Here is a 13,802-nt window from a genome sequence, read left to right as displayed (position 1 = left end):
ACTGCTTGTAAGAGATAATTAAACCTTTATCACCACGTGATCAAAACTAATCAAATAAGGGATCTAGAGGTTCAGGCACACTGACAGCAAGACTACGTCACACTTCTTACGCTGTGACTCACAGACGTGTGTTAGGTTTGATTTCAGTTGATCATACACAATTGTGGCCTCTTGTATTCCTGAAAATTAAATGTATTCCTCTTAATTTATATGAGCGGTGGAAATTTGACTGTGATACGAGTGAAAAATAAATGTTAGCCACCCACAGCTACGCTACTGTTACATTTTATGCCACTGACGAAGCAACGCATTCCGTCAAATAACGGCAGTGACATTTTAATCTATTTGTTCATGAAAAACTAATATCATCTGCACCAATACTGAGGAGTATATTTGGTAGAACTTCTGTGTAATGTAATTCTCTGCTCATGGAGACAAAAAGTGGGAAGATAAGAAAGTGGGTAGTAAGAGTCCTGCTATAAGAAAAACTGGAACAAATTAATCTCTTACCAGGCCTGGAATTTCTACCAGAAACGGTGACCCCCGGGCGACATCCCAGGATATTCCTCCTGCCCCTGGACTTTTTTTTTTTTTTGTGTGCCACAAGATGTCCCTCTCACGTCATAATTTTCTTAATATAGTGTATTTATCTGATGCAACAGTTCATTTTTTTTTCCTTTCAATGTTATTTCCTCTGACACAGACTTATATGCAAAAGTTTTTATTTTCTCCTCAATATTATAAGTGTCAGGTTCTTAAAATTTTGGTATTATGAAGTACTTCACCGAGAGATCGCCACTGATCTGAGAGATTCAGTAGTTGTATTAATCCTTTTTAAAAATCTTGTCTGAGAAGTGGCAATTGTCTATTTTGCTTTGAATTGTGATTTTATTTTTTATTTTAAACCCATGTGGCTCACTTCACAAGTTTTCTACCCAACAATACCTTCCATCCACCTATGACTGTCAAAAAACATGAAGCATTTTTCCTGCAGGTGTCCACTAACGCCTGAAGCAAGTCCCCATGTCTCTCCTCCTACCTTTCCATGGCTGGAAGCCTGAAGATTAACAGCCGAAGCCATGATTGCCAAAGTCCTACCAGGAACAGATGCCTCTCAAAGGGATTGTCTAGATCGTTTTACCTAGAGTTTGCTTTCTGTCCCCAGTAGGGACATGACCTTAATTCATTGGGCTGGCTTTCATCCACACTCCCCACCACGAGCACAGCAATCTGGAGTTGCTAAAAGCTTTATTATTGGACACAGATGGTGTGCAAATTCTCAGAAGTAATTTGTGGAAGCACCACAATGGTGAAACTTTGACACTACCGCAATAACAAAAGCACAGAGTACAAAACCTCAGCCTAATGTTTATCAAAGAAATAAGGAGCAAATAATTAATAAATACTGTCATGATGCCTAGAATGCAACATGCACACCTCGAGGTACAGTTTCAATGCCATTTTTAATGCACAACAGATCCAAGAAGAGACCGTGACACAGCCTTCCATGGTAGAACACAGCGGAAGACATTTCTTTTTCAATCATTCAAGCAGCCACACATCAACAGCAAATAAGAAACTATCCTTGCAGCAGTTCATTTGCAAAAGAAAGCAAAAACCAGAGATTTACCGAGCACCAGGGACGAGAACGGCACAGAAATCAAACACCAGCAGAAATACTGGGGTGCCTGCCTCCAACACCCTGCGCACAAGGGGGGGGGGGGGGGGGGGGAATCCCTGAAAGAGGCCAGAAGCTCTTGAAGCAGCTGTCAACACAGATCCTTATTAATTTGGGACTGTGCTGCCGCATGGGGTCATGAAAAGCCTGTCAGAAATCAAATGCAGCTACAGGAATAGAGGTCAACATTAAGAGCGAAGGGGCACTGGATTAGGAGTACTCAAACAGGCTTACTGCATCTCCTACTCGCGCTGAAGAGCAAAGGTTTTACATCAACTCCTTGTGCTTCTGCACGACGCCACAGCAGTTATTCTCAGATAAACCATTTTCAACACACGATAATGCAAATAATGGCATGCTTGCTAGAGACAAATTCGTATTAGTGACATGCAAAACATGGCAAAGCATTACGAGGACTGTAAAGCAATACATTATCAGGGACCCTTGCCTTCACGTAATTAACAATTCTTTTTTCCCCCAGACACGTTCACTCCTGTGCATTGCTGCGCGTTGACTGTAACTAAGCTGCTATTTTCAGAGCAGTAAGAATTAGTCACATTAGAACTGCAAAATTATCAAATAATCTATGAAAGGCAGGAAAATAAAAAATGAAAGCAAAAGTGCAACCCAGCATTACTATACTGTTAGCATATACTATACACGACAGGTCTGCAAACCTAACCTTCCCGGGTCTTGAATTCATGGTCCCATCCGCCTCCCAAACAATTTTGTACTCTTTACCTATCCGCATCTTCAGTACTTCCACACAGCCACTGACAACCTTTTTTGGAAACCTTACGCTTCTTCCACTGCCTGCAGACTGAAGAGGTCGCGGTTCCGCTGCCAACCAACCAGACATTTCTGCTCTCAAAGCGCCAACCTTTGTCCGTTCCACAGGAACAGTCATGGCCTATTTTTGTGCAATTTACATGTTAAGTCACAATAATGGAAACGGCCTCAACAATACTCTAATCTGGCACTTCCCGATTACAGGAGCCTTCATTTTCATTTGCTTTAGTTGGTTATTACGGCATGCTGGTAGTATACTACAGATCTCATATGACTACAGCAGAGCCTGCAAACGGTTGTTCAGTACTCTTTTTCTTTCACTGTTTAATTCTTTAGTTAGTTTCTACGCCGAATGGCCACTGCAGGTCTAGCCAGTCCTTTTGCTGCAGAACACAGCGCTGGCTCAGCCTGCTCTCCTTTTGCTTGGACTCCAGAGATGCTTCCAACACATTAGATCCAGGTTACTTCCTTCGTCTCTGCCAAATGTAAATCCGTGGAAAGGTTTCACAGATTTTAAAATGAAATGTTACACTACTCCTTTCTAGCTCACAAAGACAGTAGCAGTACATGTCACCAACTGTGCCACAAAGAGATCATCTTTTCCATTCTGACACTAAAACACTGAAACAGAGAAACAAGTGAGGCTGTCAACTACTCACTAGGCAATTAAAATAACACAACAGCAGTAACTGTGATACACTCCTTGCCAGAGCACTCAACCTCCACATTATTTGTATGATTTATTCACCATAAAATCCAAGTTACAGCTCTACAATGCATGTACCAATATTAAGGAATTCAGATCAAGTTTCTTCTAGATTCAATAAGTGTGTGAAAGTATTTATGGCAGAACATTTTTAGCTAATCTAACATGATTCATTCAAATCACGTAGAATCCTTCCTGCATGATTCCAGCAGAGGCCGAGTTTAATTTCAGAAGCCTACTTGCCCTCAGAATAAGGTCTTTAATTGCTCCTTGCGAATCTGGGCCATCAGAACATTGCTATACAAAGGCTGATTCAGTTCTTTTGCCTTTTTAACTGGTGAATAATTAATTTGTTATATTTGTACTAAAGTTGCATCATTAATAATTTGTAATATAGTCCTTCTAGACTTGCATGTTTGATGAAAGCAGTAAAAATACAACGTGTCTATACAGATAATGGTCAAATGCAAATTAACACATTGGTTTTCTGATTAAGAAAGAGACATTCCATTTTGTGACCCATCTGTTACTCTAGAACTTTGAGAAACACTGAATGATGTTTGTATATATGATTCTTATTTTCTTTTCTTATGTTACTGAGGTCAGCATTCAAGATGAGAAGTTAAACTGCTGTCTAGTGCAAAAACGTCCACAGCAATCTGTTTTTTCTATCAAAAAAAGGCTGCAATTTCAACTAGCGTTGGATTTTTAGCATAAATGTTAAGACAATACAGCAAAATTCAGCTTTCATTCAGGAAATCCAAACAAGCAAAGGAAATGAGCTCCCTGACTCTCTGTCAATTATGAAAGCAATTAATAGAATACTAATTTTTGACAAGCTAACTCAGAACTCATCTGAGTGAAACAGAAGTGGGACTATTAAAAAGAAAGCACTCTAAGCAGGAATAATGCCACAACTGACACTGCATGTTATTTTTTTTGTTGCAGGGAGGACCGAATTACACTCACTGGTTGATACGCTACGCTCAGATACACTCATGAACCTTTAAGCAAGAGGGTATACACTTGGAAGTCTCTGTATTTCATTCATTAAGATACGGGGGGCGGGAGGGAGGAGATGAAAAAAAACATTCTACCTTTGTGATAAGAATTCGGTACTTCTCCACCAGGTGATCGTTATTATGACACCCTGCCAGCAACTGCCACACTTCTCCTCTTAGGGCCTCAGGGACACCACTTCTCACCAACGCTGACAACGTCTTTGGCCTGACGCTCAAATTGAGGTGCCTGGGTGTAGGTGAAGGCATTGTTACTATTATCCAAGTACAAATAAATGAGTACATGAGCAACAACTGATGTGTAACATCAAACGTGTCAAATGACAAGATGGTCCATAAGTTGCCAGAGTAAGTGAAATTCAAGTTATATAAAAAAAAAATAAATATTACAACAGATTTGGAGAAGCACTTTCCAAACTATTTCCTTGATTCCCATTAAATTTAAATATAATATAAACATATGTTATAAAACACTCAACAAACCAAAACACTCCAGCAAAAACTAGAACTGGAGGACAGATACCACGCTGTGTAAGACTGCAAACTCAAACTACACTGCAATGAGAGTTAGTTGCAGAAGCTGGTACTGCTCCGCAGACTTTCGACGCCCGAGCAGGCAGGTAACCTTTCAGGCGAGGGAGGGAGGGAGAGAAGACAGGCAAAGAGAGCTATAAAAAAATCTCCCATGGTTATCTAACTACACCCATGCATTTAAGCCGCTTCCACTGTACAAGCTAGTCCCATCTAAACAGTTTTTTCAAGTGAGACTGGTGACAGCTCATAAATTACAGCACTGTAAGTTGTAAAAACTAAACCTACACATAATTTATGTTAAGATGAACAGTCCGTTCGTGGCTTTTACATAAAAAATCCTCAAAAGACAGAGGCCTTAATCAAAGAAATTACAATTTTTCTGCAGTTCACGAAGAAACAAACTTCTAGGTAAAACGATTAAGAGGACTCATAGACAAAGCCAGGCGAAAAATGGACTTGTCATATCAATCACATTATCTTCTTAACAATAAACTGGTATTTAATCATGTTTGTTAACAGTCTAACAGATAGGTGGACGGTAATTTTACACAGATTGGGAGTCTTTGTTCCCTTTCTCCGGTGTACAGTGTTCCAACACAGTAATCTGGAAACTAGCAATGTGGACATTTAAATCAGTATATATTGCACAGAACCTACTACCACAATGTCCTCCTTCACTTTGCTTTCTCTAAAGAAAGTCAACTATAATAAAAATAATATTTACATAATAATTACATTTATATCTATATACATTCATATCTATAGACTCACATATAATATATTTACAAAGCATTTATTATACCTTTATAATATATAAACACATAAAAATATTTCTATAAAAATACTTGTTACATACACAATATTTAAATTCTTATTAAAGGCCTATAAAACTGCTTTGCCTTAGTATCGGATCAGAGTAAGTACAACAGTAATTCCAATGAATACAGCCATGAACTGTACGGCTGTAAACCAAAAGCCACACGCTACTAGGTTCTTCCTAACTATTTGGAAATGAGAAAATTGTGTGACTCAGCAATTATGAAATCTGAGCCAAATATTACTTAGAAATCACAAAATACCATTGCATGTTTAATTGCTATACTAATCTAATTACGGGATTCTAAAAAACTAGCATGAAACTACCTGAACCTTGAGTTTTATGGTTTTCAATCCTCTTACGTTAAAAGCTCAAGGATCATTACTTCCAAATACTTGTTTTTAGTTAAGAAAGCAAGCCCTTTAACACATATTAAAGTTGTTGCCAGCATTAGCACAGAAGCACTTCATATCCTCTTAGAGCTGCCAAAACATTTTCAATGGGAGTCAGGTGGCTTAATTATCCTTGAGCCCTTGGAAGAATTACAAAAATAATTCAAGTTGGAAGAAACTTTCTCACAGCAGCAGATGCATAGAGCTCAGCTGTTAAAGATGTTTCTACAAGTCCAGGAGAGGGAGGAAAAAGGGATCACAGATTCTTTTACCACAGCCTTCCCCTTCTCACCGTGTTCATTTCTGATGTCCACTTTCCTACCAAATTAGCGCAATGTATTAGCGCAAAACCAAACTGGAAGTAAAAGCACTTACTCAAATTATGCAATTACTTAGTAGCAAGATAAAAAATATTGCTAAATTGTTATAACCTTAATTTAAAGAGAATCCTAAGAGGTCACACATCATCTAAAGTGATGACTTACTCCAATCTCTGCTGTGCTGCTCCTTAGATTTAGCATTCTATTCAGATCTTTGATTAGCTGTACACCCCCTTGCCCTGCTCCTCAGTAACTCTAGGAAGCAGAAGGCAGCAACTAAAGCCAGAGTCAAAATGTAGCATATTTGAGCTCAATCTGATGTTGTGCCTGTCACCCCCTTTGTGAAAAAACATACTGAATTTTGCAATAATCAGCATCACTTTCTTAGAACGCTCAGGCTACTTCAAGATGAATAAAAGATCCTTCACGAAAGGAGGACAGGTGTTGCATTAGCAACTTGACTGTCAAGAAACACTCTTCTTGTAAATTGGCATTTTCTAGGGGGAAAAAAAAAAACCAAACCAGAAGAGCTCATGTACTTCCTTCTTGGCAGGCTCTGGAGCCATCTTCCTTTAGATAAGGGAGGAAAAGCATCTTTGCTATCCAAGTACAAATCTCCCATATTCTTAAGCTACAGTTACTAACATGACAGCTGCACAAAAAATTGGCTGTGAACTACATCAGAATTACAAAAAGGAATGAAAGTGATCTATGCAAAAGAGAGATAAAGGAAGAGCTGCATTTTCTTTATACTACTTAGGTTTAGAGGTTTTTTTAACAAAATCCCAGTGAAACTCACAGGTAAGCAAAATACTTGTTTTAAGAGAGAACCACCTAAAGATACAGCATAAGTTAATTTCTATACAGTATTTAAACATGCACTCAAAACCGAAAATACTTAAAACACACTCTGAAGAAATGAGAAAACACGAAGCCAGAGAATAAGGGGTGTTGTGGGGATGAAAGAGGACTAAATCCATACTAATCTCATCTCAGCTGGCTTCTGGAAATAACAAAAACTCTGAGCAGAAGGAGCAAACAGACTGAGAATATTCAGAATTGCAATTTTCAGAACGTGATTTTGCCACTTACCATTTGGACAGCAGATCTCCCCACGTCTCAAGAATTTTTTCTGCACACTCTTTGGAAACATCTCCAGAACCACTTAAGAGTGGTTCATCGTTGTCTGCCAACAGAACAGAGGAGATGCTTTGAGATCAACAGCCATCACTCTAGCTTTACAGATTTAAATGTTGCTCTGCTAACTGCATCAGTGTGCAGCCAGAACTCCTCGTTTGTGGGTGCAGTGCTGGTGCGCTCACAGAGAAGGCAGAAGTAGGCTCTTCTCAGAGGCACGCAGTGATGTGACAAGAGACAGAAGGCAAGCAGCAACACGTGAAGATCCGGTTAAAAAAAAAATCAGGAAAAAAATAACTGATCCAAGGGCCCAGAGAGGTTGTGGGAACTTCATCGTTGGAGATGGTCAAACAGGACAAGACCTTGAACAATCTATCTGGCTGGATTCACACTGAGTGGGAGGCACCATTAGAGACCTCCAGAGGTCCCTTCTCACGTAAGTAATTCTATTATTCTACCCCAAACTTTTGGAAGACTAAAAAAAATTCTCAAATAGCACAACTCTCCACATGTGAAAAGCTACAATACTATAAAAGCTAAAAAGACAATAAAATCAACATGGGTCCACTGAGCAGCTGCAGACATGCTACGTTGCTGCAGATCTATGAAAGTCCAGGAGGTCTTTTACTTTAACAGTTCTGTACTTCTACTTTGAAAGCTAGTGCTTTTTGATAACTTCCTTGGCTAAATTAAACAGTTTTTTTGAATGAAATGCATTCAAAAATGCGGTGGAGGGGGAGGAAATTCTTTTTGAAACCAATACTAACTGATGTACTCCCAGATATTTTTAAACACTTGCAGCAAGTATCATACAAAAACTACATTTCATTGATACCGTAGTCAACACTGGGTTTGCATGACTGGGGAAATACGTTCTTTTTCATTAAATCTATGCTTTCTCAACTGACATGTGAACTTGTCAGCAAACTCTTGCAATGCTGCAAGTCCTATCAGCTGTAAACAAAATACATGTATGTTCCTGGTCTAGAAAACAATACCACTGTGGTTTAGCATTATGGTTAGAGGCTGCTGATGACTAGCACTTTGCAAAGGAGTTAAATTTCAAAGCAACCTTCCCCTTCTCCCTGCCCCCCCTTCCTCCCCCCCCCCCCAAAAAAAGGGAAATTGAAGCACAGAAGTGAAAAAATTCACCCAAGGCCACACAGGCAGCCAGCAGAAACAGTGAAAAAACAGAAACTCAAGTCATCTACATTTCAGCTCAGAGCTGTAAGGCCAGATGTTTATACACTCAGAACTAGTCCATATTTTGGTTTAAGAGAATTTTTAAAAAGCAGAAAAAAGATTCTGCAAATGCATTAAGTTTCAAGTTGGGCAGGTCCTGGTAGAGTTTTATGTATTGCAGATGTCTGTCCTCGCCTCTTCACTAAAACATGCTGCTTGCCTCTATTTCCAAATAATATCGGCTTCTCGTTTTTACTCTCCAGTCTGTTCACAGCTGCTCGGGGAGGGGCAGAAGCTACACGATAATCCCAAATTTTTAGCAGCCTCTTTTCACATTGTTCCAAATATATCATACCGGAGGCTTCGTGAGGCCTGGGCTGAGAAAAGCACACAGAAGTGTCAGACAAGGGAGAGGCTGATCCAGGAACGTGGGGGTACTGGTTATCGAATACTCGCAGCATTAAAGCAAGAAAAAAACCCATCCGTAGGCCAGATTCTGACTGGAAATGATTCAGCATAGTTCATAACTCTCTCATTTACCGACTGCCCTTTCTTTCAAAGCATACAATCCACTTCTTACCTTCCTCTTCATCATCCTCTGGAGGAGAAGGAATCATCGAGCCCTGTGACCCAGACTGGGGCAGGCGAAGAGAAGGGCTTGCTGTAGTTTTTCTTCTCTCTCTTTCTGATTCACTTTCTAGGCACACAACTTCATATAACGTGTCTGAGTTATTCTTTCTGTCCTTTTGCTTTATCTAGAAAACAAGAAGTTTCATCTTCCTGAGAAAAGCTATACGAATACCCACATTACTTTGTCGGGCTCTACCTTCCCTTTCTGCAACAGGAGAGCTGAGAAACAATTTTCATCACATTCTACAGCGAGGAACGCTCAGTCCTCGCAGCACGCTCCTGCATCAGGCAGGCCTGCGAGCGCCTCTGTCCCCAGCGCCCAAGAGCCAGCCGTAAGCGCGCCGCAGCCAGAAGGCATGGATCGCTGTTACAGACGGCGCAGAAGTGCCGTGTGGGTCTGCCATCCACAGGCAGCTCGTCTTTTCAACCATAAACAGACTGGACACAAACGCATAGATTTTTAAAGCTGTAAAAGCATCAGTCCAACAAATGGTCAGAGAGGAAGGTTCCTTAATATGAAGCAACTCTGCCTTTAATTAAATATTAGCGGAAAACTACAAGCAAAACCTTTAACATTACGTCTAATTTCTCTCTTTAACTTTCTGGGGTTACTGATGGTGGCAAAAGGATTGTTTTAACAAAAACTGTTCGGTATTTATTTTCCCATTGTGGTGATTGTCTTTAGTGATGCCTCCAAGTCATGTATCTGTGTATACATTGCTGCAGGAACACAAATTGTTAAGTCTCACAGTCTATTACGTGGCTCTGTTTGCTCCTTAACTTCCAATGCTTTGATACCTTCCTCTCCGCTAAAGGAAGATTTTACTTTGTGAAGTGGTTCTAGAATTTTAATACAGTTTAAGGATTCAGAATTTTTCTTTTTCATAAATGAATAAAAATAGAGAGTAGAAAAGGAAAGGTGAAGAAAAGATGGAAATAAGACTTATAATTATTCTCTACACTAAGCTCCCAGTGCTCAGTTTTATCCTTTGGAGTATAAAAAATGAAGAGAAAAGCATCAAAACTAAAAATGACTAAATCACTAAATGTAATCTGAGCAAATAAAATCCCTCTGCTTTCACCATTTCCGAATAAAGAAACACTGCCAAAGTAAGATAAGCCAATTCTACACAGCTGTATTTTTAATAGGCTAATCATGACTCCATAGAAACAGGTTTCCCTTCCAGGCTTATCAGGCAGTGCATTCTATATTTGTTGCTTCCACTATGAATTTTGATAATCTTCCATTAGTAAACACTGGAAGTTGGATAACCTGACAGTGCCCGTGGAAAAAGAAGAATTAGTTAAGATAAGTCACAATGCCTGTGAATTTGGTAAGACAAAAGATACAGAATTAGCCTAGTAAGATAAGCTTCCTTTAAACTGCCAAACAGAAAAGGCACCTTTTGGAGGTTGTAGAATATTTATAGCCCCACAGCTTTAATTGCTCAACATCTCCATGCTCAAAAATATCCTAAATAAAAAGACTGATCTCATCCATGAAGAATTTTTCCAACTTAAATTCAGAAGGAAATTTTGAAGGAAAGTTTCCAAAACGTTTATTCATATTTTATATAAAAAATTGGACATACACATAAAAGAATCCGTCGTGAACCTCATCTTTGTTACTACCACGATGCCACTATCTGCCAGCGCTTTAAGACAAGTGCAGAAAGAACTAAGAAAGGCCTCTTATTTCATTCAAAACCTCTTCAAAAAAGAACACGTACCAAAAAATCAGGACTCCAACCTTGCTTTTTTGGGCTGTGCCCAAAATTATTAAATTATTAAACCTTGAGAGAGCACATAAATCCACATTGTTATTTGCTTCTATATATTTCCATTTCTTTAAACAGGACTTTCATTTCAGAACCATAATTTCTAAAGCAGGAGAATGGCAGCTCATGATGATGTACTTCAAGTACATCATCTCTTTAGTGACTTGGACCTTCAACGTTTTGAGACCAAGTTATTGCCTTGTACTGTTATTATGAATATCCTGGACAGAAATAATCTTTTCCTTTTCAGTAGACAGCGTAAAAAATAAGTTGGAAAAAACAGTAAAAGTTTTTAACAAGTTCTAGGGATTTTTTCCCCCCCAGGGAAAACTTGGGGTATGTGTGAAACCTCTGCTGCCAACCACGTACAAGGGGGAAAACAGACTTTCACAAAAATTATTTTTTTTCTTCTAATTTCATGTAGATGTCTGCTCATCTAAAAAAAAAAAAATGTTGAATTTGTATGATAAAATCAATTTAGTGACATATAGGTACCATGTCACCAGGATTATATTAAAGACTTTTTTTAATCTTAACTCTTAGTTTTACATACTTAGCCTACTATACCCTTATGCAACAAACTGTCACTATAGCCCCGGTTTGCAGATAAATCCTCTGCTCCTTTTGTTTCTGTGGTTTGGTTGGAAAATCCATAGGTCTCTATGTAACTTCACAGCCTCATCAAAGCTGTCAAAATTTGCTCTGAAATGAGGACATCTGGCTTTTTATGGGAACTTTAGATAGCCAGCAACAATTAGCATAATGAAGGTGTGGTGGTGCAACCCCCCACCCCATCTCGCCGGGCCACTGGGTGTTGGGGTGATTGCCCCTCCTGTGCCACAGACCACGCTGGGATCAGTCAGGCATGGATGGGGGACAGCAGCGGACATCGATCTCCCCCTGACAGCCTGGTACAACTGGACTTGGGTTGTGGCCCAAAGCGGGGGGGATATCAGAACTTCAGTCTAGCAAGTTTTGGGCTTGTGCAACTGGTGGAAAGCACCAGAAGATTTCATTGTCCAACCTGAGCATAAATGGAAAAGGCCCTGATGAAGGTCAATTATCTCGTACCCTATAAACAGCGATTCTAGCGAGACCCTTTGAGCTCTCTTGGATGGCAGTGGGCTGTGACCAGCACCGCCTCTGTGGGGGGATGCCGCTCAGGCACAACCAGGGTGAGGTCAACCTTCTCGGGGCTCAACGAGCGCCTGCTGAGGGACGCCGATGCACTGTCAGTATTTACGCTAAACTCCAGAAGAGGGAAATTTTAAACTATAGGCTATAGCCTCTCTCATCCACCTCTCTACCTACCTATCCGTTTGAATATACACATGAGCCTTCATGCGTGTGGGATTTTTATATTTTAGCGGATCCAAATACTTCTGTTTGTCTGTGCGTGTGTGAGGAGTCGGAAGGGGCACCCAACAGCTTATCGGGGCCACCCACTGCGAAGGGACGCTGGTCCGAGCAGTTAAAGGCTTGGGTGGTGGGTGTGCGACTCCTTGAATGGGGTGTGCTTGTATGTCTTGTGTTTATACTCATATGTATGTACATCTATTCTGATTTAGGATGCCCTGTAGTAAGTTACTGTGAATCTTGTCATTCTCAAACTTGTAATTAAGTTGCTGTTTAATTATTCCACTGAATCACCTTCTTAATCCTTAAATTGGTTAACAATTAAGTGCTGCTAAAATTCAACCTTTTGATCTACCTCCAACCGCTAATAAATCTTAAATTGTTGCTAAATCATAACTGTGTCAAATATTTTCATCTGCGACAGGACAGCTTTTCTAAAATTGAAAAACATTAATTGTACCTCTTTGAATCAGGAGCAAAATGTTGTAATATGAACATTTTATTAGTAAAGGTTTTACCAATACTAGGGAGGAAAAAACATAGTGAAATCCTGATCTGCCACCAGCCACTAATAACTACAATTCATCTTTACCTCCAATGCATTTGTATTTATTCAGCATCACACCATAAACCTACCTCTCAAGTCTCAAAACAATATAATTGACCGTACCACAGTTACATTTGAAAAGCAAGCCTGCCAAATCCCAAATTAACTGTAGATTTTATTTATTTGTTTGCTTTTTTTTTTTAAGTGTTACCTGTTTCAATTTTAGGAAAAAATTTTCAGTAGAGCTACGTTTGCTGAAGGGCCAGAACAATCTCTCATTAGGTGAACAAACTCTGACTTTAGTCTCCAGAATGAATCGAACAGGTTCCTGAACCTCAGTTATCACCAAATCCACAGCGGTAGTCATGAACAATACTTTATCTAGAAAGGAAAAAAAAGATGATAGTATTAAAAGAAATATTTCAAACAAAATATTCCATAACCTCTTTCCTAGTAACATGAAACAAGAAAATAAACTTTTTTTGCAGAATTCAATTTTTTCCCTAATTTAACATTTCAAAACCCTAGAATTTTGAAAACAGGAAAATAAAGCGACTATCCACTATTCACTAGAGAGTGTGGAAACTTAAGTCTTCAAGCCAAGAAAATGACCTTGTTAAAGAGAATAAAAATTTTGCTTTTCCAAATCCCACTGAAAACTATCAAAAGTCTTCATTAAACATTATAAGGGAACTATATACTTAATTCCACAGTGCAGACCTCTTGCCATCTAGCCTAATTACATTTTAGTGGGGTTTATTTGTTTTTAAAGTTACTTAGACAACACTTACGTCCCACCATATTAAAGGTAGCATTTAAGACCATCTCAGCCATGAGATTCAGAATATTGACTATACAGTATGATGCTCCCAAAGCACGGAACTGGAGTCTGTGACCTATGAGATCTCTTCTGCTAC

At 39.3% G+C, this 13,802-nt stretch overlaps 1 protein-coding gene across 2 annotated transcripts in view; it reads right to left on the bottom strand.

Annotated features, from left to right (window-relative positions):
- Positions 1-13,802, bottom strand: part of RABGAP1 (RAB GTPase activating protein 1) — a 71,989-nt gene that overhangs the window by 39,240 nt on the left and 18,947 nt on the right. For both annotated transcript variants that reach the window (XM_082492837.1, XM_082492838.1), the window contains 4 exons: positions 13,097-13,266; positions 9,155-9,329; positions 7,348-7,441; positions 4,271-4,421 (listed from right to left, as the gene is read on the bottom strand). In XM_082492837.1, coding sequence (XP_082348963.1) covers positions 4,271-4,421; positions 7,348-7,441; positions 9,155-9,329; positions 13,097-13,266 — 590 coding nt within the window. The remainder of the gene's footprint in view (positions 1-4,270; positions 4,422-7,347; positions 7,442-9,154; positions 9,330-13,096; positions 13,267-13,802) is intronic.

The sequence above is a fragment of the Vanellus vanellus genome (assembly GCF_965231255.1).
Source record: "Vanellus vanellus genome assembly, chromosome: 18".
In the NCBI taxonomy this organism is placed as follows: domain Eukaryota; kingdom Metazoa; phylum Chordata; class Aves; order Charadriiformes; family Charadriidae; genus Vanellus; species Vanellus vanellus.
Note: the sequence above shows the minus strand (reverse complement) of the source record. Positions and strands in the feature narration are given on the sequence as shown.